Genomic DNA, 23,917 nt, shown 5'->3' on the forward strand with positions numbered 1-23,917 from the left:
TTGTCACCTGAAATAACGTTGAAAGCAGACCAGACATTATACTTCAGCCTGACAGATGGTCAGAGAATGCCGACTACAGATGGGAGTTCAACGAGATCTAACGAGTAATTGATCCTCCTCATCTGATAGTTCACAGCATTGGGTGCAGTACACCAAAAGGCTCAAGCAGCTGTATACCTAGGTAGTACAGGCAGCAATCTGCACATGAAGTGACATAGCCAAATACGCTCACCAAATCACACGGAAACGGAACGCGGCGCTTTCGTCGCTTATGATCGCCAGTTTGCGACACAGCGTACATGGCTGCAGGTCGCCGATCGCCAACATAATTTGCTTCATGGCGTCTCTGTCCATACCCTAACTCTCTCTACGAGCATTTCTGATCATCCCCATTATACTGTAACTGGTAGTTGTGGGCCAACTTTGCACACGCCTCTTATGGGAGTGATAACTAGGTAAGTGTACCGTCTGTGGTTGTATAAGATCTACTATTGCTTCTGGAAAAGCAAACGATTGAGGAAGGAGGGGTAGCTTTGACTGTTCCTGGAGTGTAAACCCTCGAGCGAAAGCAGACTGGTTGATACGCCTGCTGTCACCTACCAGCCCGATATGCGGGCACGTAGCATGCAGTATGAGAATCACCAATATCAGGGGAGTAAAAGCGCCACTCAGTACATACAATTGACTGTCTAGTCTGAATCACAGGTCGGCCGTCAACTTCGAGTATTTATCTATTGTGCTGCCACACTTCCAGATGACATACTAAGGTAAGAGTCCCAGCGAACCAACAACTCTCGCCATGCAACTACTACCGATGATTGCCCACCTTTTGGCACTCTTGTTTTCTCCTTACCGTCTCGTTGCTGCCCATACCCCATCACAGAACCAGCACAGATACACCTTCAATAAATTAAAGCCGCGGCACCGTCCGCGTGGCTCCTTCCGCCAGCCATACTTCTGCTTTAGTATCTTCCTACGCAAGAATAGCGACGTGACAGAGGAGTTCTTTCACCGTCACTGGAAAATAATTCATTCCGACCTGACAAAATCAGAGCGTGAAACTGGCGCGCGATTGCTGCGATACACTCAGGTACGGCAAGTCTTGAAAATTTCGTATAGATGTTGATAAGATATGTTAGCAAGTGATGAAGCTTCACCAGCACCATACCAACCGGCAGTGGATTCAGCCCCTGATCAATGCAATGGGTGTGCTGCTGGCGATGGCACTGTATCATGGGATCGCGGAGTTTCTGACCAAAGACTGCGATACATTCATGACGTTCATCAAGCAGATCTTTCATAATCCAGTCTCGGTAGCTGATCAACAGAGCTTCGTCGACGCACGCGCCGCGATGCACATCACGGCCGGCTACGACAACCTGATCTTTGGCGGCGCGGGAGGTGCAGCGACCAGTCGTCTGTGTAGCGACACGCGGTTGGCGCACACTAGTTGTATAATTAGAGAAACGTGTTCGTATGAACACGGCGTAGCGGGAAAGCCACGAGTAGCGGGTGAATGGTATCAATTGTCCTACAAGTCCAAGCACATCTTATTCGCAGCCTTGACCCACAGCACAAACAGACTTAGAGCCCCCGCAATCCACACCATCGAGCGCGCTCTCGAATTCTTCAGTGTTGTCGTTTTGATGTAAAGCAAGTTATACACCACTCTTAGCCCTATATATAATCCCGTATACGCATTCATCGTAGCTACAGACGTCAGTCGCACCCAACCTTGGAAAGCAGCGTTTTCTCGTCGGTACAAGACTTACACGCACTCAACCCCACGAAATTTCCCGCCAACACCGCCCCTACGAAAAAGGGCGCATTCTCCATCCCATTCGCGTGCGCGGCCTCAGCGCGCTCATACCGCTCTAGCGCATGCTTGGGCACGTTCTTCTCCAGATAGGCAGTGTTACGCGGGTTGGTGTTGTCCCAGACGCCGTTGTTGGCGCTCTTTGCCACGCTGATCTATGGAGGTTCAGTTCAGTATGGTAGTGCGAGAAATGGAGTTGTAGGGCGTACAGCGTAGGCGTGGGGGGCAAGGGAGAAAAACCAGTATACAGGGATGCTGTAGAGAGAGTAGTTGGTTGGCATGATGAGAGGATATGAAGAAGAGTGTGATGGAAGCACTGTGATGGAAGCACTGAATACCTGGGTAATCGGGGCTTTTGTAGACGGGCTCTCTAGGCAGAAGTACACGGGTTTAAAGGTGATGCGCAAGTGTCTTCTAGCTTCACGTTACAATTGGGCGCGTGGAGTCGTATTTCAGGTGGAGTAGCGCAAACCTTGGACGACGGGTTCCTACATGAGCGCGCTAGATTGCTTCGGGCTGGCTCGATGAAGTGACGTGTAGATAGTCAAGTTTGACGGCTCTCAAGGTTGTGTTGAACTGCACGATTAGACATTATATTCATGCACATCATAGCAAAATCAACGACAGGAAAGATAGTGGTGAACGTCTTTCTCAGCAACCGCAATGTCGCTTGATGTAGTCCTCGCAAAGCTAACCGCCATGAGATGTAGCTGATTAGTGAACAAGCGGTCGTGCGTGAGAAAGACGGAACATCGCGATAAGTCGTCCGGAGCGTCGGGCTGATACATAGTGCCCATGCGACGTGTGTTGCTGTAGAATGGGATTCGGGGGCAAATTCCTAAGTACCTAGTCTATCTTTGTGAATTAGACAAGCATTGGAGCAATACCCGTAGATACGGTGATATTCGATCGGCACTGTAATTAAGGTGTACACGACAGCGCTATACCACAGTCAAACCCCTACCAACTGAAAGTCTCAAGCCGGTCTCACAAGTCCTTAAGCAGGTTCAAAGGTTGGCACATCCAATGTGACGCCCACCAACCCGCACCAACCATCCTACCACACACTCATCTCTCCGCATTCCATCCCCTCAATCTTAATGTCAACGGCTGACAGTCTTCCTCCATATCGCTAGTCCATGGCACACAGCTCCACCTATACCCCCTACTTAGGCCCACCCTGTCTTTCTCCTCCTCCTTGACTACCACTCTCAACCTCCCGCCCGCGTCAACAACGACCCTTTCACCTTCCACTAGTTTCCGGAATTTGCGCGGTAAAAGGGTCTCACACGCTGCGGAGGCGAGCATGTAGCTGCCTCGTACCGGCGGTTCGGGATAAAGTACTCCTTCAGCTTCATGCATCCTCCTCAACTCTGACCTTGAAGACTCCTCTGCGGCCACTTGCAAAAGCTCCATATGTGCCGCACCCAAAAAACCTACAGGTATCCCGCTCTTTCCACAATAAGTCTCCCACGCTTTCCAGTCCTTGATGAATAGTGGCGCGGGATCGTCGGGACGCCGTGGACGGCGCGTGAACCTCTCGCGGCCGTGAAGGTACGGAAGCCGTGTTGTTACGACGTTGGGAGGGTTGTGGAGGGTCCATACGCCTAGAGGGGATGTATTTGGTGGAAACCAAGAAGGGCGCCAGTGCAGAGTTGTGTTGTCGGGAAAGAGAGCCAAGAGATGGAGATCTTGCTGGAGGCGTGCCGGGCCTGGGGTGAGTTCGGGGTGCGTGAGTGAGCATGTTTGGAGTGTGGGATTCGTCGTTGCGAGATGGGTAACGATTAACGGGCCTGCTGTGGTGACATGTGGCGTTGGAGAGGTGGGTGTTACGGGACTGGTGTGTGGGGGCGTGAGGTAGCTGCTACTCATGGACGCCATGTTGTGCGGCGCTTTGACGGGACTCCGATACCTAAAGTATCTGTGGACCTGCAAAACAAAGATTGGCTTGCGAAGAACTCAAGCTGACTTGCAAGGCCGACGAATAACTTTCAAAGAGGTCAAGTTCCAGAGCTGGCGGCGACCTACCGAAGCTCACTTGACCAACCTAGTCCCAGGAGTGATAGTAAAAAGTGACGACCGGCCCGCCGATCTGACGATTGAATAACAGAGTTGGTGACTGTCCTGGAAAGATGATGGCTGACCGGCGGGGAGAACTGACCAGTTCAATACCACAGGTGACAGTGAAAGGTGAAGCCGGTATCAGTTTACTTCAGCGTGAACTCTCACTAAGCTCGACAAGCACTCACAGTTTGCTACCCCAGGACGAGTACGTGCAAGCGAAGCGTTGGCGCCTTGTTAACGCCACCTTTCGTACCCTGCTTTTACGGTAGTGGGCATTGACAATGGCATCGCATTTCATTTTGACGAACAAGAAGTCGAAGTGATTGGAACACACATTATTCGGGCTATCAATACCACCTATCCTATTCTCTCCAATGCTCTGATGCTAAATGGGTATATCGTCGCCTCGGCACCAAATACTCTTCACCCTAAACTATAAACCTCAAATCTGGTCCCTCCTTGACCACAAGACAGTCTGTGCCTGACTTCAGACCAACTACAGCTCGTCAGACCACGTCAAGACATCAACCTTCCTTCGCGGCAGATCTCGCACATCGGGTCTGTCGTCCAAGTTCTCAGGCCACGGCTTGCTCGGGTCGACCTGTGAGTCTTAGCGCTTGTGCTGCGCCGTCTCTGTTCCGGGCGCCGGGGTGGAGCTTACTTGTCTGCTGCCCGTGACGCTCGTCAATTTCTTGCTTGCGCGCAGATAGTCGCGAATCTGGTTACCGGTACTACTCTCTGTGGAGGACAGAGGGATGTCAGCGACGTAGGCTCGTAGCTTATCGCCAAAGTCAGATGGGGCTTTGGGGCGCGCAGATGCGGGCCGGGCGGAGGCTGTGAGGGTAGAGCGGGACGAAGTTGCGGGAAGTGAGTGGCGGATGTGTGATGGATTGCTGGCGCTGGAAGTCGCATTAATAGGGACTGGGAAAGGGAGAGATTTCCGCGATGACTTGTTCTTTGCTGGTGTGATAGTTGACTGAGCAGGTGGCGGCATTGGGGATCCAGATTGTCGAGGTGATGGCTGAATGGGATGCCGAGAATGTAGCTGCGCGGATGGGCGACGTGACTGGCGAGCACGTTCGAGGTGTCGCTCCAGGGATCGAGGGGCCTCGTGATCCTGTTGATCAACTTCTTGCTTCACGGGCAGCTGGACCGGCGGAATTTCCTTTGCCCGAGGCTGGACGTTGAGCTGCTGTAGTGCATCCATCAGTGTAGCTCTTGTCCCGACAACACCTTTTTTGTAGACTGCATCGCGAATGTTGTCCTTGTAGAAGCGAATGTACGGCATTGACTCTTCTCCTGCGTCGATGCAGTCGCTCACGTAGGCTTTAAAGTCGGTCTGGTTCCGGATGATGAAGTCATCCCACATCCACTTAGGCACCATCTTGTCCTGCTGATCCAGCTCTTCTATGCATATACACTGACTCGTGAAGTGCTTGACGGTACCCTTATACTCGGGATACGCCGCCTTGAATTTCTCGAAGACTGTCGCTGGGGCCGGACTAGCAATCGTTGTAACTGGCGATGCTTGCTCTGTACGAAGTGGGGCCAATACACTGGGCCGGGCTACGGAGGCAGGCTGGGAGGCAGATACAGGCGCCCGTACTGGTACTGGCGCAGGTGTAGACGGATGTTCTGGAGGGCTTTCCGCCAAGGGCTGCTGTTGCATCTTGACCATGTTCTCAACGACAATGTGATTCTCAACAGTCTTCTCAGATGTTCCCTTTGCGGCCTCAGCATTGCCGACGCTTTCAGGCATTGACGTAGCAGGAGGTGCCGCTGCTGGGCACAGCACCGGGCTTGGTGGAGCGTACAGACTCTGGTGACGAGGAGACATTTCAGGCTCTAAGGTTGCACTTGCTTCCGCAGGTTTGCTCGATTCATGAACATCCGAGTCTTCCACCTTGGTGCCTGCCACCTTCACATCTGTAACCTTCGTATCCGCAGCCTGCTGTACCGATAGACTGCTGACCGAGCCCTGCCTGCTTTCGGCGCTGGTAGTAGAGTTCCGTCTCTCACCCTCGGACTTTCCAAGTCTACCACTGCCGAACTTCACACGCCTCAAGCTCCTGTGTTTTGAACGCCTGCGCTCTGGAGGGGGAGATGTCTCAAGCTTACGCTTAGCGAGAGTTGGTGTAGCGGACAGTTGTCTTGTCGGATCCATTACTGGTAGAGGCATTGTGAGGGTGCTCTTATCAGGTACACCGGAGCTTGAGTCTTTGGGTGAAAGCTGCGCCGACATTGGTGTTGGTTCTGGGTGTACTGACCCGATTGCTTGTGCTTCCAAGTAGTTTGTTTGCCTTTCGCCGACCTGCTGGGTTTGGTGTGACACAGGGTCGTCGCTCCCAAAAATGTCAAACACAGCCGTATCCTGGACGTTGCGCTCCTGCAAGGCCTGGAATATGGTGCTCGTTGGACGCTGTTCGTTTTCGCCGTTGCGATTTTGAAGCGCATCTAGTCTGGTCTCTTCGACTACGGAGGAACTATGATCTTGGTAGGTACCTCGTATCATAGAAGCAGATGACGAATGTGAATCCCCGTTCGATCGTTGGGTTGGCGGTGATATGGTGACGACAGGTTGTTGACGGATTTTGCCTTTTAAGTCAGGTGTCTCTTTTACCTGTACGACGGAGCTTGACTGTAGCCCGGGGCGAGGGAATTGATTTGGACGAGGAGGTGGCGAGCATGGTGCCTGTGAGTCGTCTCCCAGGGCTTGAGGAACGAAAGTCTCCAGTTCCATATCGTCATCACTGTCAGCAGCTGCGTGATGGGTGGGAGGCGACGATGGTGGAAGGTCCACAAGGTCCTCGTGAGACGAAGCAGGAAAGATGGGATGCGGGGATTGGGTGCGTCTCCCGGCCGACTGCGACACGACAGGCTCTGCAACATGCTCTGGCATCTCAGTGCTCGAGTCGGGCGGGAGACCTTGGCGAGAAGACATCGGGGGTTGTGGAGGTTTAGGAGAGGGCGACATGTCCCAGGAGACTGGACTAGTTGGAGCCTCCTGCTCTGGCTCGCTGCTTTGCTCCTCCATGGGCTGAAGAGCGGAGTTGGAAGGATACGAGCCAGATGACGGATCCATGTCGTGGTACGAGCCGGAACTCGTTGCGCCTTCTAGGGCGGCGGCTTCGTCAGTCATTCTGCTGAGGAGCGTGAGTATTTGGACAGGTATCTCGTTGACGGAGCGCTGGCCAGGCTCCGGTTTGTACCAGCTTTCAGGTTTCCGCAGGATGAGAGCCTGGTCGTCAGGGACGGTCGAAGAGGCGCGGTTGAGCGCGAGCCCTTTCATCCACGAGCATTCAGCGGCAAACCTGTCCATGGCGCTGGCTCGGCTTTGCTTGGGCTCGGGCTCATCCTCGGAAAACGACGTCTTCTTTGCAGGTGGATTAGTCGACGGTGAGGCGTGCTCGGACTCGCGCTTCCGCTTCTTGCGATTGTCTGACACACTTTGACTTGGCTCTGCAGCCACCGCGGATACGCTCGCTTGACGTGCTTGTTCGGGTGCAGGTTTTCGGGGGGTGGTTGCGGGATGTTCTGGGAGGGTCCTAGGCTCTGCAGGGCTCGTGTGGACACGATCTGCAGGCTGTGGAGGCACCGGCTGGTGGGCTGGTCGCAGGAGGCTGAGCAGCTGTGCCGTGCGCTGGCGCTCTGCTGCCGAGCTGGCCGAGCGAGGCTTCAGCTCGGCGCGCTGTGTGTTGCCCGCCAGCACGGGCTCCATGCTGTTGCTGCCGACAAAGGCGGGGCCGTCATGGGGACGCGACCGGATTGGGTGGTGCACCTGCGTGCTGAAGGGCAGCTGGGTGTGCATGGACGGGTCGCGGTCGGGCGACTGCTCGGGGCCGGCCATGGTGTGGTGCGCGCGCAAGCATCGATCGTCGTCGGCCAGGCGCGTGGCGCGGAGCTGCTGCAGGGCGGCGGCGATATCGTCGTCGTCGCGGAGCAGCGCGGATGTAGTGTCGGCGCGGGCGGTGCCGGCGGGTAGACGACCGGCCCAGGTGAGCGCGTCGAGGAGCAGGCGCAGATGGCGGCGCGGCGGCCCGTACGAGGTGCAGTATATGGTGTAGCAGTCGACAGCCCACACAGTGCCAGCTTCGAGGGCGCGGGTCGGGTGCTGCGCGCGCAGGGCGGCACGACAGGCGCTCGTCAGCGCCGTCTCGGTGTGATGGCGGCCGTCAGTGACGGTCAGCGGATCCGTCTGCGGGCATTAGATCGGGGCATCACGGCGTCGCGGCGGCTGCTGGGGCGGCGCATCTCACCTGGAGCACCAGCACGACGTGCGGCTGCTCTGCGCTCCAACGGCCGGGGCCTGCGATGGCGATGCTGGAGCCGTTGTCGTGGTAGAGCCCGAGCCACTTGTCCGCGGGGAAGTCGCGCTGGCTGTAGAGAAGTCGGTGCTTTGCGTGCGTCTTGTCAGCGAGCCAGCGGTGGCCGAGTGCGAGCTGGACGGAAAGCTCGTCGTGCAGCCAGGCCCGCAGGTCCACGGCCATCGGACGCGCCTCGCACGCGCCGCTCTAGCGCAGAGCCTCCGCCTCGCAGAGCCTCGCAGAGCCTCGCAGAGCCTCGCAGAACCGCGGCGCAGGAAGCTGGTCGCGGTGGGGGCGGGCAAAGCGGGGTCGGTCAGCAAGCCGCGGCCAGCGACTGCAGGCGCTCTTGCTCTCGTCGCAAGAGGCCCGGGAGGCGCGCCTGCCAGCTGCACGCGCCTCGCCTCCGCGCGCCTCACCTCACGGCGCAGTGGCTGGAGCCGCCAGCGACGCGGGGCAGCTCCACCGCCGCCATGACGCCCGTCCGTGCGCATCAGCTGCCTGGGCCTTTCACCGCGGCGTCTGGCCTGGCTCCCGCGCAGCATGCAGCTGCTCCGCTAGGCTGCTCGAGCTGTCCGTCCTGATTGCACTGCCCGCGCTGTCCGTTCTGCCTGTCCTTCTGCCTGTCCTTCTGCCTGTCCTTCTGCCTGTCCCATCGACACGGCCGCTGCCCCCCCGGCTGTCCGCCAGCTCGCCCGCTCCCCGCCAGCGCCCCCCCATGCTGTCGTCCTGCGCCCGCAGGAGCAGCAGGAGCAGCAGGCCCCCGCCCGCGCGCCCCTCTCGCTCCGTCCGTCGCCGCCATGGCCAGCGCCTCGCGCGACTCGCTGCCCGACGCCCTGCACCAGCTGCACCTCACCGCCTCGCACTCGCACTCGCTCACCACCTTCGATGATCTGACGCCGCCGCCCGCCCTGCCCGCTGCCGGCGAGCCCAAGGGCATCGAGCTGGTGCAGGGCGGCCTCAGTGGCCTATACAGCCGCATCCGCGCCTCGGTCGCCGCCGCAAAGGACCCCGCCTACGACGGCCCCGACCGCCTCGCCGCCTCCAAGCAGCGCGCCGGCTCGCGCTCCAGCCTCGTTGCACGCAGCCCGGCCGCTGCCTCGGCCTCCTCGCCCGTCGCCGTCTCGGCGCCCTCGCCCCGCCTGCAGTCGCCCTCGTCGGCCGCCTTCCCCGACCTCCCGCCGCCGCCGTCGCGCGACTCGACCGTGTCCAGCGCCACCCTCCCGAGCAGGCTCTCGCTCAACGGCTCCAAGACCTCCCTGCACACCACGCGCTCACGCCCTTCCATCGCCACCGGCATCGAGCCCGCCCGTCCGCTCCGGGACGACGACTCCTTCGCCCACAGCCCCGTGAGCACCCACTCGCGCGTGCAGAGTGTCTCGGCCTTTGACCTGCCCAAGAATGGCTCCGTCAAAGACTTTGCCCCGCCCGCTCCAAGCTCGCGCTCGCCGCGCTTCGCCCCGGTCCGCGACCCCAGCCTGCACCGCAAGCGGAGCAACATGGAGTATGGCGCCCACGACAGCGACGACACGGAAGACGACATGGTCGTTGTGGATGGCGACAAGCCTGTCGACACGACCGGCTACAAATACCCCTCGGATGCCGTCCGTGACAGCCCCAACTTCCGATCCGACGACCAGTTCCAGTCACCTCGCCTGCCGCCCGCCAACCCCCACCACCAATCTGACAACGGCTCCGAAGATACCGAGAAGCCCCACGTCACTGCCAGCGCTCGAACGCCCGTCATTGCCCCGGAGCCACAGCGTCCGCCACTGCTCAAGGTCGGCCCTTCACATTTGCCCGGCTTCCAGACCTCGCGGACGTCTTCCTCCGATGGCATCAGCTCCGTCATCACCACCTCAACCATGCGCGCCCCAACCGTCCCTCCCATCCGAGAGATCCAGCGCCAGGCCCATGCAAGTCCTGCGGTCAATAGCATGCCACGCAGCGCCTTTACGCAAATGCGCAGGAAGATACTGGACCGCGAGTTCTGGATGAGAGACGAGAACGCAAAGGACTGCTTCAACTGCGGAGATGCCTTTACCACTTTCCGACGAAAGCACCACTGTCGCACCTGTGGCCAAATCTTCGATTCCAAGTGCACCTCCATCGTCTCGGGCAAGCTGTTCGGCCAGCCAGGCAATCTGCGAGTGTGCAAGCCTTGCGAGAATATCATTTACGGCCACGACGACGACTCCTCTGACTATACAGACGAAGGAGACCAAGCCTCCGTTTACGACAACAGCAACCAGGTCGAGGATTTTGATCACGACGATGACGACGCGAGTCACCAGCAACACGATCACACAAAGATCGGCACTCCGACCATCAGCATACCCATGTCACGGAAGAGCGGGAGTGAGAAGAAGCGCCGATCACACATCATCGAAGTCGGCACTCAGACCCTTGCCAGGCCAAGCTCGTCACGGTCGTTGCGATCGCTTAGTGGCAGGCCGCGCTCGTCAAGCCATAAACGCCATCACTCCAAACACCAACACATGCGTCACGTCAAACACGATGATCGAGCGCCATTTCACCAGTACCTTCATGAGACCACTAGAAGCCACACAAGCTTGCCTGCATTCCATCATGACAACATTATCGACCCCGACCTTGCGCCCTTCATGTCAGACGACAACTCCAGCGAGGAGGAGCATCCAAGCATTTTTGCAGCCTTGGATACAGATACGTCTGCAGGCACTGGTCTCGAGGGCGATAAAAGTGGATTTGGTAGTCTTTTCGCAGCAATGAAAAAGGGCAAGTCGCGTTCAGGAGAAAAGGGCGGTCCTGCGCGTGATAGTGATAATGTGAGCATCGCAAGCCGACACGGTGCACGACCACCAAGGCGGCGGAACATGAGCGTCAGTAGCATTACACACCGGCCCTCACCACGACGAGCCAAGAGCCAAAACCTGCTGCGTCCCTTCACCGCAGGCCTTGGTGCAGTCGGGTTGGGTTCCCAGTCCGGCACTCCACAGCTCCGGCCATCTCCTTCCCCAACCCCACCAGGCACAAAGATAACGCGCAGTGCTTCCATGCAGGGCGGTATATTCCCCAAGGTCGAGCTCAACAAAGCCAGCCTTGACCATGCCCGGAAACTCCTCACGCAAATGCTGCGCGACGCAGGCGTTGCGCATGTGTCTAGCTGGGAGAAGGCTCTTATTCCAATCCTGCGGCAATGCACCGATGATGTCAACCCAGATGTGGATAGGGGCGATGACATTGATGTGCGGAATTACATAAAGCTGAAAAAAATCCCAGGCGGCAGACCTCGCGACACAGCATACGTGTCAGGTGTGGTTTTCTCAAAAAATGTTGCCCTCCGCAGTATGCCACGTACCATATCCAGCCCAAGGATCATAATCATAACCTTTGCGATTGAATATGCTCGACATCAGGCGCACTTCATGAGCTTGGAGCCTGTCATCGCACAAGAGCGAGAGTATTTGCGCAATCTGGTCAGCCGTATCGCAGCTCTTCGCCCGCACGTCCTACTGGTGCAGCGCAATGTCTCTGGCCTTGCGCTCGAGTTTCTTGATCAGGAGGGTATCGCTGTGGTTTACAACGTTAAGCCCACCGTGCTGAATGCTGTTGCAAGATGTACGCAATCGCGAATGATCTCATCCGTGGATAAGCTTGCGATAGACCCATCGCACTTGGGACGTTGCGGTAGCTTCGATGTGCGCACATATGTTCATGGACACACAAAGAAGACATATATATATCTGTCTGGGTGCCAGAAAGATCTGGGCTGTACCATCATCTTGCGAGGTGCAGAGAACGACGACCTGGTCAAGTTGAAGCGCGTCACCGAGTTTATGAGTTATGTCGTGTATAACCTTCGCCTCGAAACCTGTCTCATGCGAGATGAATTTGTTGATACGCCGACGGAATCGGTCGTGGACCCAAATGCTCTAGACAATGAGGAGCGCAAAGAAAACATGACCACCGCAATCGCTCTTGCAGCCGGAATCGAAGCACCATCCGACGGTGTAACAGCGACGGGAGATGCCGCCCCATCGTACTACAGCGATCTGGTAGAGAACCACCGCACAAAAGTGCTTTCCTCGTCGCCATTTGTAAAGTTCATGCAGCCGTATCTTCTGGAACAGGCTCGTCAATACGAGAGAAAGCTGCATCATCTCCGAGGGAAGAAGGATCAGTATAACGCTGGATCGGACGAAGAGGAAGGGGCTCCAGACCAGAAGTTTGAGCTTGTCCAGCCGGAGATGGTCCATGGCGTTGTCGAGAAGGCCTCGAAACCAGTCCGTGAATTCCTGTCTGCTGTCCACGCATCCGAGTATGACAAAGCTCTCCACAACTATGAGACGCAGAAACGGCAATGGGAAGCATATCTATCCGGAAACACGGATCTATATGATCCTTTCAGCCATCAAAAGATCGCAGTTCTGTACAGCGTGGTCAACACCACCACCTCGACGCCTTGCATTGGCCCCGAGATCATCGCCCTAGGGTTCTACCAGGAGCACGACTATGACGACGGGTTCACCCCTGACTGCACTCTTGGCCAGTACGTTGAGGATCTCTGCACATCCGCAGGCATCGTTTGCGAAGTTGACGGGTGCAACCGTAGAATGGTAGATCACTCGCGTCAGTATGTGCATGGCGAGGGCCAAATGACCGTCGTTGTCCAGAAACATCCTCCCAAGTTGAAGGGTCTGTACCAGGCGATATTGATGTGGAGCGCTTGCAGGATATGCAGCCAGGAAACGCAACCTATTCCCATGTCTGAGTGGACCTGGAAGTATTCCTTTGCCAAGTACCTAGAACTGACTTTCTGGAGCACCCAACTGCATCCCCGCTCGGGCGTTTGTTCTCACGATATTCACAAGGATCACGTACGTTACTTTGGCTACAACAACGTTGCGCTCCGCATTCAGTATGATCCGGTACCAATGTACGAGGTCATCGTTCCAAGGCCAAACATCACCTGGAAAGTGGACAAAGACCTGAAGCTCAAAAACGAACAATACCTGAAAATTGAAGAGCGCTTGGACTGTTTCATGGCCTCGGTGCGTTCTCGCATAAGGAGCATCCACGTGGAGAGTGTCATCCCCGAAAAGGTCGAAGCGTGTACAGCCGAGGTTGAACGCTTGATCAAGCGCGTAAACGACGAGCACGAATTCCTTCGGCACAAATTACAGGACAAGTATATGAATTCCAAGTACTACGAGATCATCCCACTCAACCGCGCCATTCGTGCGATACAAGAAAGAGCCATCGCCTGGGATGAGGCTTTTGTCGATTTTGAACAAATGTTCTTTCCATCGGAGAAAGACATTCGAAGACTCGCCACCCTACAGCTGAAGAAGCTGTTCCTTGAGCGCGACGAGTCTAGCACATCGTTGACTTCAGTAGACGAAGGCGTAGAGTCCGGTGATGACGAGCCTGGGTACGACGACAAAGACGAATCACTAGCGCTGACTCCGATGCCATCAAACATGTCCCCCGAAAAGGCGACCGACATGCTGACCTCCGTGGTGAAAGAAGATGGCGATCAACCCTTGGACGCAGACGCCACTCCTCTAGCAGAACGACCGTCGACACCCGTCAAAGTCATCCCTGACCAGCCGATACAAGCACCGCGCGAGGCTGTAGAGCGAGAAGATGTGCGACACCTCGACCTCGCCGTATCGTCAGATTTCCCTAGTGGTGCAGCAAATGTTGACCAGCCTCCTCAAACGCCAACACTGTCTCCAGATGGCACGCAAATCGATCCTGGGTCCCCTACACCGACAAGCCATCCAAAGATAAACCCAATCGACAAGTCATTAGCGGATGCCATTGAAAACATGCAAGGTTCACCGTCGCCATCACCATCTCCTCACATGACACTGGAGAGTAAGATTCCACGACTCGTAGAGACCATCCGGCGTGAGACGCCGGCGAGGCCAGCCACGTTGGCACGTACTCAATCGCAACCTGGTAACATTCCGAAACATCAGTCGACAGCTCCACCTATCGTGCCTTGCAAACCAGAGGCCCTCCGCCCAACGTTCAACGATTCGCAAAAAGCACTAGAACGCATGACTGAGCGCTTACGGCTCGGCATCTCGAAACAAAGATCCGCGTCAAGGATTCCTCGCTCCGTACCTTTCAAGACTCAAGCGTCCAAGGTGTCGAAGCTCGCTGAGCATTTTGAGCAATTGTCACGCGAATTCCAGAAAGAGCGCACGCGCGAACGTTTCCGTGCAAGAGACAGACAAGTCCGCGCGTATCCGCTTGCATCATCCAAGCCCATCGTTGAGGTTTATAAGGATGTCCACGATGCAGTTCAGGAGAACACAGCGTCCGATGAGGACGTACAGACTGAATCTCTCCCGCGTACAAGCGTTGACAACAGCACGCTTAACGATAGTGCGATCACAGAGACGATAGACAATATTGCAACCCCCGAATCGCCGGTTGATGAACACCATGGTGGGGACATGGTGGACATTCAAGCCGACAGCGAAGACTCGCCAAAGCCGGACAGTCACCCCGCTTCTGATGCTGAGAACGACACAAGCGATGTCGAGATGGCTCCAGAGGATGTTCCCTTGCCAGACAGCATTTCCAGTTCGCAGCTACTCAACATGAGCGACTCCCAGCTCGATGCGTCGTTGGAACTCCCCAGGCATGAAAAGACGACGCTACTGAAGATGCTGACCAACTTTTGGTCAGAGCGCTCGGCAAGCGGGTGGGCGCCTCTGGATTATCCATTTGCACAGATCGAACACGTCTGGGAGGACTCAGACATCATTGTCCGTGAAGACGAGCCCAGCTCAATCATCGCACTAGCTCTTTCCAGCCCTGATTACCTAGCCAAGCTGCAGTCTTTCCGCGACGATCCAAATGGCCTCGACATGGAGTCCATGGAAGGCTCAATTGAGCGCAACCTACTCCACGACAAAAATACCAATATTCGATATGGCTTCGCCAACCGCGGTGTCAAGGCGCAGTGCAAGATCTTCTACGCTCAGTCTTTTGATGCGCTTCGCCGGAAATGTGGTGTCGCAGACCGCTTTGTCGAGTCTCTTTCGCGTTGCTCCAAGTTCGAGTCAAAAGGTGGGAAATCCAAGTCGATCTTCCTCAAAACTCTTGACGATCGCTTCATCCTCAAATCTCTGTCGCCGATCGAAGTCCAGGCATTCTTCCGCTTCGCGCCCAATTATTTTGCCTTCACGCATCAAAACCTGTTCAGGCAATTACCATCTGTCATAGCAAAGATGTTCGGCCTGTTCCAAGTTCAGATAAAGACACCTACAGGCCGTGATTTCGACTGGTTTATGTTGGTCATGGAGAACTTGTTTTACGACCGTGAACCCAACCGCCGCTACGACCTCAAAGGTAGCATGCGAAACCGTAAGATCCAGTCGACAGGCGAGCGCGACGAAGTCCTTCTTGACGAAAACCTCGTGGATCTAATCTACTCCGAAACCCCAATCTTCGTGCGCGAGCACACCAAGAAGCTACTAAAAGCTAGTGTCTGGAACGATACGCTTTTCCTGTCTCAGAACAACGTCATGGACTACTCGCTCATGGCTGGATTCGACGATGATGAGCACGAAATTATCGTTGGTATCATCGATTGCATCCGCACATATACCTGGGACAAGAAGCTTGAGTCTTGGATCAAAGACCGTGGCAAGAACAAACCCACCATCACATCACCCAAAGATTATCGCAACAGGTTCAGGATTGCGATGGAGAAGTATATCCTCCAGGCACCGAATTGCTGGCATCAATTCGCCGGCAGACTGGCCGCTGGAGGAGATCGAAGAAGACTGGTGCTTGAAAGCTCAAGTGCAGCCGGTCAAGGGCATCAGAGGAATGTCAGTGGAAGCACCATTGGCGGCGGGGGGAGTGTTGGACACAGTAGAGGTGGCAGTCTAACGCAAAAGGGCGTAATGGAGAGTATGAACAACATGGCAGATGAGATTGCTAGGGCGGAGGCGAGGAAGATTAAGTAGTGAGCATGAACTAGATTCGAACAAGCAGTGTTAAGCATAGCGGCGGCGCAATAGCCTTCTCTATCTTTTCTTTTAGCTATTATTTATAGTTAAAGTATAATAAGTATATAGTTAGATAGTCTAATTGATTAACTAAGGTACTATCTATTAAACTTTAATTAAAGATTAAATTATACTAAGAAAGTTAATTTTTTTAAATAAAGTATAAAAATAGAGGTATATTATAAAATTCTTATAGTATAGGCTAAAGCCCTCTATTTATAGTATAGAAATATAATAAATATAGAATACTAGAGGCTTAAGCTAGTCTAAAAGTAGGCTAAAGTATTATAGAGTAGTCTTAGAGTATTACTATACTAAGTATTAATAGGTTGTTAAGGTTATACTTTAAGTAAAGCTTATAAGCACTATTTAATTAGTTCTTAGGAATAAAAACTATTAGGGAAACTAAAGGGGTCTTGCACTAAGGAGTATAGATATAATCTATCTATCTTAAGGGCAAGGGGTAATAATAAGTAGTATAGAGTAGACTGTCTAGCTTAAAGGTTAGGTTAAGATCTAATATTATAGATTAATACTTAGGTTAAATATAAACTATAAGGGTTGTGTTCCTACTTACTATATACTATAGAGAGTATAGTAGCTTACTAGGCTTAATGTAAGCTGCATAAGCTAGGCTTACTAAGCTTAATATAAGCTGCACAAGCTCTATATAAGACCTACTTTAGCTTAACTACTAAGGAGTAAGCTTATTATATAACTTATAATAAAACTACGCTATATAGGATAGCCTATATAATATTATGCCAAGCATGTTAGCATTTGCTAGGTATTAGCATCTAGTTAGTTATAAAAGGGCAATTATAACAACTAGCGATACTAGTATACTTAGCTTAAGCTATATGCTTAAGATAAGGTAATATAGAATTAGATTAATCTAGATAGTAAAACTATACCCCCTATTAATTAATAGGAGCTAATCTACCTAGATGTTAAAAAATCTGCAGCTACTCTATTAGGTAGCTTAGCCTTAGAAACTATAATCTTAACTACTATAATAGGTACGATTAATTATACTAAGTAAGTTAATTAATATAAGGTTTAGACTAGCTAGTAGTCTAGAAAAGCTACTAAGCTAAGCAATCTCTAAGACTAGATTAATAAGACTATCTTAGCTAATCTTATAGCGCTAGCTTCTATTAAGATAATTAATTAAGATAAGTTAATACCTTAAGCCCTTATTTAAATCCTTAAAAATTATCTAGCTTCTACTAATACTAATAATATAGCTCTAGTTAGGTAGTAATACTAATTATATCTTAATAAGGCTAGAATAGGATAGATAAACACTAATAAGTAGTTTAATAAGTAGTAAGTAATCTATAGTAAGGCTTAAGTGTTTAGAATTACTAATATTAAAAGATAGCTTATAATTATAAATTTCTTAGATACTCTAGCTCCTAGGATTGCTCTAGAATAGTCCTAATTAATAAAGTACTATATTAATATATAAGCTACTCTAGAAGAAAAGCTACTTATAATTAATAAGCTTGCTTAAGTGTTTACCCTAGAACTATAGGAGTAAGTCCTCTCTCTAAAAAATAAGGGATTAGGTATTTACTTAATATTTAAATTAATCTTTAATTAGAATAAGAATAATGAACAAGATAAATAATTATTTAAATACCTCTATAAGCTAAATAAGAACTACTTCTAGAAGCTAGTTAACTACTAATATCTTAAGACTACTCTAATTAGACTAGGACTAGCTAAGAGTATACTAGTTAATCTAAGTAATAAAAATAAAACTAAGATTAAGGAAAAGGCTAATAAATTAGAATAGACTATAATTAAGAAATAAGTAATCTAGTCTAAATAAAACTCTATTCTTTATACTAATAAAGGAACTTCCTTAGTTAAATATCTAGGTTCTATAGTTATAGCCCTATTTAATCTAAGTACCTTTCTAGCTAATCCTAAACTAGTGTTTAGCACTACTTATTAAGGCTATCTACTCTCTAAGAGCACTATCTATAATAGAGGATTAGTAGTCTACCTTATTAATAATTAGAGCCTCCTTATTCTAGGTACCTTTAAGGTATTAACTACTCTAGAAATAGTTAATATAGGCACTTAATTATTACCTATATTAGGTACTAGTAATAGGCTAATTAAGAACTTTATAAATAGATAAAATAGACCTTAAATAAAAGATCTTCTGCTTAAAAATATTAAAGTAGTTAACTACTTCTATAAAAATATTATAGGTAGTAATATACTTAATTAAGCAGGTATATAGTACCTAGAATTAGATAGGATACTTTAAACAAGATTACTAGATAATAATATTATACTAGTAACTCTTAAGAAGAAGTTTAAGCTACTATTCATTAAATATAAGAAGTTTAGCTCTTATACTACTCTACCTATACTTATTAAAGTAATCTAATTAGCTTATCCTATTTAAAAGACTAATAGCAAAGATCTCTAGTATAAATAATTAGGCTATCTAAGCTAATACTTAATCTAGTTACTTACTAAATTAGCTAGAAATATCTTAATTAATAGTATAAAGAGAATTAACTATAAGTACTATTTAGTTACTTACTTAATATAAGTTATCTTAAGAAGGCTAAAGAAATAATTACCTAGACTATTCTATAGAATATTATAGAATCTATTTAATATACTAACTAGAAGGCTTTATAAAGAATAGGCTCTAATTATTAAGGATAACTTCTTAAGTAAGCTATTTAACTTTAATATTTAGAGTAAGACACTTAATAAGATTATAAGGGTAATTACTACTTTTAAGAGTAAGATTATAAGAAAATACTAGTAGTAAATTGTTAAAATCTACTAGAATAATAATAACGTGAGTGCATAGCGAGTGACGCAGTCAAGCGAGTGACGCACCCCAACAAACCATTGGGCCTTCCTACCTTCAAACCTCAATGGACCAACCACCTGACCTGGAATCGCTCCTAAAAGAAGACAGAATCAAGCTTGCACTTCAAGCAATTAAGAAACCTCAAGAGCTAAGCGTGCGACGCGCTGCTACAGTGTACAGGGTCTCTGAGGCAACCCTCCGCCGCCGACGCGCTGGGACGCAGTCAACACGCGATACCCACCCTAAATCAGCGAATCTTCAGAGGACAGAGCAGAGGACACTTGTGCAGTATATTAGGAAGCTGGATTCCCAAGGATTTGCCCCAACGCTCTATTGTGTTGAAGATATGGCTAATCAACTGCGCGCTGCACGCGGCGCAAAGCCTGTTGGCCCACGATGGGCTTCAAACTTCGTCAAACGCGAACCTGGACTAAAATCGCATATGACTCGACAGAGAGATCGCCAGAGAGTCTTGTGCAGCGATCCAGGGGTCATTGGGCCCTGGTTTGACCTGGTTCAGAATGTTAAGGCCAAGTACAGCATCCTGGATGAAGATACCTACAACTTTGATGAGACTGGCTTTACTATAGGCATTGGAAACTGCGTCAAAGTAGTCACTGCATCAGAGAGACGTACTGAGCCCATTGGGTTGCAACAGGGAGACCGTGAGTGGGTAACTTTCATTGCTGCGATCAACGCGATAGGCTGGGCAATCGCGCCCTACCTTATCTTCAAAGCAAAGAACCATGACGCGTCCTGGTACCCTGATTTAAGGCCCCAATGGCGCATTGGGGTCAGCGACAACGGCTGGACTACAAACGATATTGGTGTAGCCTGGTTAAGGCACTTCATTGAGCAGATTAAGGGCCGGAGGGTGGGTAGCCATGTGCTGCTGATAATTGACGGCCACGAAAGCCACAAGTCGCTTGCATTCCAGGATCTTTGCAAGGAGAACAAGATAATTACTCTGTGTATGCCTCCACACTCGTCGCACATCCTGCAGCCGCTTGATGTGGGCTGTTTTGCCCCCTTAAAGCGGGAGTATAGTAAAGAGATCAGAGTCTTGGCAACAGACCACATTGGCCGAATTGACAAGAAGGCCTTCATTGCAACGTTTGCAAAGGTTTTTGAGAAGGCGTTCTCAAAGGCAAACATCACATCAAGCTTTAAGGCAACTGGCTTAGTGCCTAATGACCCATTGGTGGTGCTATCAAAGCTTGATGTCAAGCTTCGGGCGCCAACACCACCTCTACCAGGGGGGGCCCAATGGAACCCCAAGACACCCACCAACGCCAACGAGATAGAGTCTCAATCAACGCTGCTTCGCGATCGTATTCAAAAGCACCAAGGATCATCACCAACTCCAATGGTGGAGATTGTTAATCAGCTGCAGAGAGGCACTGCAATGCTACTACATGGGCAGACGTTATTGGCAGCCCGAGTGCTGCAGCTTGAAGCATCGAACAAGGCTGCTTCTGAGCGCAAATCACGTAAAAGAAAGCGGATTCAGAAGGGTGGAGACCTCTCAAAGGAACAGGCAGAGGATTTGATAGCCCAACGCGACGTTGAGGCGCAGGTAGAGGGGGAAACGCGTGAGGGTAGGGCCCGAACAGGTGCAGGCAAGCAGGGCAAAAGGCACTGCAAGCGCTGCGGTGAGACAGGGCACAACTTGCGCACGTGTAAAAAAGATGTAGTAGACGTTAGCGATTAAGGATATATCTTGTTAGCTACATTATAATGTTGTGGTGTTGAGTAATTGCACGTAGAAGGCCCAATGGTTTGTTGGGGTGCGTCACTCGCTTGACTGCGTCACTCGCTATACACTCACGTTACTACTATAAGACTATAGAGAGGTTAATTAAAATATAAAGAATAGGTAAAAGAAAGAAGAATCAAGATTATTACTCTACTATTATATACTTATAAGCTAAATAGATTAGTAGAAAGAGTAGGATAGGAGCTTATTACTAAATCTATAAAAATAAGGATTAAAGCAAACCTTCCTACTTACCTCTAGCTAGAGGTTATAGATGCTATAGCTTACCTTTATACTCTAAGCCCTATAGCTATTTATAGGTATTAATTGCCTAATAAAGTTCTAGACTCCTAGTTTAGGTAGTACTTCTACTAGTATAAGCCTTTAGAGATTAGGATTAGAACTACTAATCTTTACCCTAATTAGAGTAGAATATGTACCTATAGCTATTAAGTATATCCTTTAGATAGAGAGTAATTAGTAAGTAGAGATAAGCAAGGATTTAAGGTTAATTCTTATACTTATATTAGGTACTTAGTTAGCTATTAAGCCTTTAATATCTATTTAATCTAGGTACCTACCCTTAATTAAGTAATTATTATAAAGAATATTATATTTAATAAGGATCTATTCTATATAAATAATAAGGATAAAGAAATATTAAAGAATTAAGTAATTAAAGTAGTAGACGTGCTCTATATTAGAGAATTAAATAATCTAGGATAAGATATTAAGATACTAGTTCTAGAGGAAGAGTACTAGGCAACCTAACTAGAATAATTAACTACTAAGCAAGATCTTAGAGGTAAGTAGATTAGGATATTAACTAGTATAGAGGGCCTACCTACTAATTAGGAAACTAAAGTTATAGAGGCTACTTAAGATATATATAAGGCTAGTAAGTATCTAGAGAATTAAGTAGATTAATTAGAAAGTATAGGTTTAGCTACTCCTAAGTAAATACCTAAACTAATTAATTAAGGTTTAGGCATATAAGAGGATTTAGAAGCAGGTAATTAATAGGGAGTTAACTCTCCTATAAGAGCTAATCTACTTATCTTTAGTAACTAGATAGAGTCTAGGGGTTTAATATAGGAGTGCTTAACTAATATTACCTCTTAATTTAGTTAAGCTATATTTATAATACTAGTTAAAGCATGTCTAAATAATCTACTAATATAATTAAGTTATTACTAATAAGGCTTAAGACCTAAGATTAATTAACCTATAAGTAAATACCTTCTAGTAAGAAGGAATAAGTTAGATTATAACAATTAGATAAAGGGTAGATTATTATAAGGAAGTATAAATATATTAATTATAGATCTAAGTAAAGAAAATAATCTATAGTTAGACTTATATAATACCTTCTTCTCTAGTCTAAATAGAGACTCGGATAATTAGCTAAGTTATAAAACTATTAACTTGATTATTATAGTAGTAACACTAAGCAATTAAAATACTAAGACTTTAAAGTTGAAAGTAGAATAACCTTATTAAGATTAGCTCCTACTACTACTAAAGACCTAGAAATAGTTACTATAATATCTACTTAAAGATTAGTTTCTCTAAGCCTATAGTAAAGAGATTAATTAGCTTATATAGAAAGGTGTATAGACTAAGATCCCTATATTAAAAGATAATTAACTACTTCTACTTAAGTAGGTATAGACTTATAAGTTTAATTAAAATAGCTACTTTATTAAGTATAAAGCTTAGATTATTATTAGAGGTAATCTTTAAGAAAATAATATATTAAGAAGTATATATATAGCTACTCTAGCTACTTAATCCTTTTAAATAGTAATAGTAATTATAGCTTAGTTTAATCTAGAAGTATACTAATATAATATAGTTAGAGTGTTCTTAAATACTCTAATTACTCTAGATAATCTAGTAATCTATAAACTACTAATAGGGTTTAAGAAAGCAGGTTATAATATTTAACTAAAGTAAGTATTATATAGATTAAGAGAATCTCTACTCCTTTAGTATAAGGAGTTCTCTAGAAAACTACTTAAGCTTAGACTTATAGCTTTAAAAGAAGAGCTCTACCTATTCTTTAATAAAGAGTAATTAATACTAATCCTATTCTATATTAATAATATTCTACTCCTATTCTATAAATTCTATAAGTAGAAAGCTAAAGCTATCTAGAATAAAGTATTTAGTAAGTATAAGATTTAGGATCTAGGACTAGTAGAATAGTTCTTAGAGATTAGAGTAATAAGAGATTAAGTAAAGAGAATAATTACTCTAGTTTATAATATATATATTAATAAGATTATAAAGAAGTTTAGATTAGAGAATAGAATATTTCTACTTACTCTACTCCCCTTAGAAGAGCTAATCCTAAATTAGGGAGAAGTAACTAAGTAGGAGGTTAAGTTATTTTAGGAAAAGATTAGATTAGTACTATATACTATAATTATAATTAGGCTTAATATTGCCTTTATAGTATTAAAACTATTACACTACCTTATAAATCTAAGTAGAGAGCACTATGCTATAGCTAATTAAGTAATTACCTACCTATACTAAATAAGGTAACGTACCTTACAGGCGAGTCGGACACCAGGCGAGTCGGATACTTTTGCCAAGCCCCTACTAAACTTCACCCTCTATACCAATGCCTCCTTAACAACACTAGTTAAACGCGTTAAAGGAAGCTTAGATATAGCTTGCACTCTAGGCTCTTAAACAAGACGCGACTCTGTTACTGCAACGCGCTGCTACTCTCTATAGCGTTCCTTAAAGCACACTAAGTAACTAACGCACTAGACAGCCTTTATAAGTAGTTTCTATACCTAATATGCAGAACCTAGATAATAATAAGAAGAAAGTAATTATTAAGCATGTCCTTAAGCTTATTGCGCGTAGTTTTCCCCCTTAGCTTATAGATGTGGCTACTATAGCTAATTCTTTATGTGCTAAGCGCAATCTAGGCCCTATTAGCACAAACTAGCCTAGTATGTTTATTAAGCAGTAGCTAGAGCTTATAGTTAAGTTTAATTATAAGTATAACTATAAGAGAGCCCTCTATAAGGACCCTAAGGTCCTGCAGGGCTAGTATAGCCTAGTAGCTAATATTAAAGCTAAGTATAGCATCTAGGATAA

The 23,917-nt window shown here is 48.5% G+C and overlaps 4 protein-coding genes across 4 annotated transcripts; 1 reads left to right on the top strand and 3 right to left on the bottom strand.

Annotated features, from left to right (window-relative positions):
• Positions 1–1,048: 1,048 nt before the first annotated feature.
• On the bottom strand, positions 1,049–2,097 carry C7974DRAFT_378536 (uncharacterized protein; the record flags this gene model as incomplete). Its single annotated transcript, XM_046140413.1, has 4 exons — positions 1,049–1,101; positions 1,169–1,531; positions 1,779–1,971; positions 2,026–2,097. The coding sequence occupies 4 exons, from the start codon at positions 2,095–2,097 to the stop codon at positions 1,049–1,051; spliced, it is 681 nt and encodes a 226-aa protein (XP_045994972.1).
• A 787-nt stretch (positions 2,098–2,884) lies between these two features.
• On the bottom strand, positions 2,885–3,697 carry C7974DRAFT_378537 (uncharacterized protein; the record flags this gene model as incomplete). Its single annotated transcript, XM_046140414.1, has 1 exon — positions 2,885–3,697. The coding sequence occupies one exon, from the start codon at positions 3,695–3,697 to the stop codon at positions 2,885–2,887; it is 813 nt and encodes a 270-aa protein (XP_045994973.1).
• A 504-nt stretch (positions 3,698–4,201) lies between these two features.
• On the bottom strand, positions 4,202–8,373 carry C7974DRAFT_426656 (uncharacterized protein). Its single transcript, XM_046144523.1, has 3 exons — positions 8,137–8,373; positions 4,542–8,075; positions 4,202–4,481 (listed from the first exon to the last, which is right to left on the bottom strand). The coding sequence occupies exons 1-3, from the start codon at positions 8,365–8,367 to the stop codon at positions 4,377–4,379; spliced, it is 3,870 nt and encodes a 1,289-aa protein (XP_045994974.1). The 5' UTR covers positions 8,368–8,373; the 3' UTR covers positions 4,202–4,376.
• A 1,032-nt stretch (positions 8,374–9,405) lies between these two features.
• C7974DRAFT_399858 (uncharacterized protein) lies at positions 9,406–16,218 on the top strand. The gene has a single exon (XM_046142452.1). It carries the CDS (start codon positions 9,681–9,683, stop codon positions 16,152–16,154), a length of 6,474 nt encoding a protein of 2,157 aa, XP_045994975.1. The 5' UTR covers positions 9,406–9,680; the 3' UTR covers positions 16,155–16,218.
• Positions 16,219–23,917: the final 7,699 nt, after the last annotated feature.

Source organism: Boeremia exigua (genome assembly GCF_020726555.1).
Source record: "Boeremia exigua strain MPI-SDFR-AT-0100 chromosome Unknown C7974scaffold_9, whole genome shotgun sequence".
Classification (NCBI taxonomy): domain Eukaryota; kingdom Fungi; phylum Ascomycota; class Dothideomycetes; order Pleosporales; family Didymellaceae; genus Boeremia; species Boeremia exigua.

What these genes read in the sequence shown, in the direction of transcription:
- C7974DRAFT_426656 (XM_046144523.1), bottom strand. Translation starts at nt 8,367, where the DNA reads ATGGCCGTGGACCTGCGGGCCTGGCTGCACGACGAGCTTTCCGTCCAG. An exon ending in ACGTCGTGCTGGTGCTCCAG is followed by an intron (nt 8,076 to 8,136) that starts GTGAGATGCGCC and finishes TAATGCCCGCAG; the next exon opens with ACGGATCCGCTGACCGTCAC. An exon ending in GCGTCACGGGCAGCAGACAA is followed by an intron (nt 4,482 to 4,541) that starts GTAAGCTCCACC and finishes TAAGACTCACAG; the next exon opens with GTCGACCCGAGCAAGCCGTG.
- C7974DRAFT_399858 (XM_046142452.1), top strand. Translation starts at nt 9,681, where the DNA reads ATGGAGTATGGCGCCCACGACAGCGACGACACGGAAGACGACATGGTC.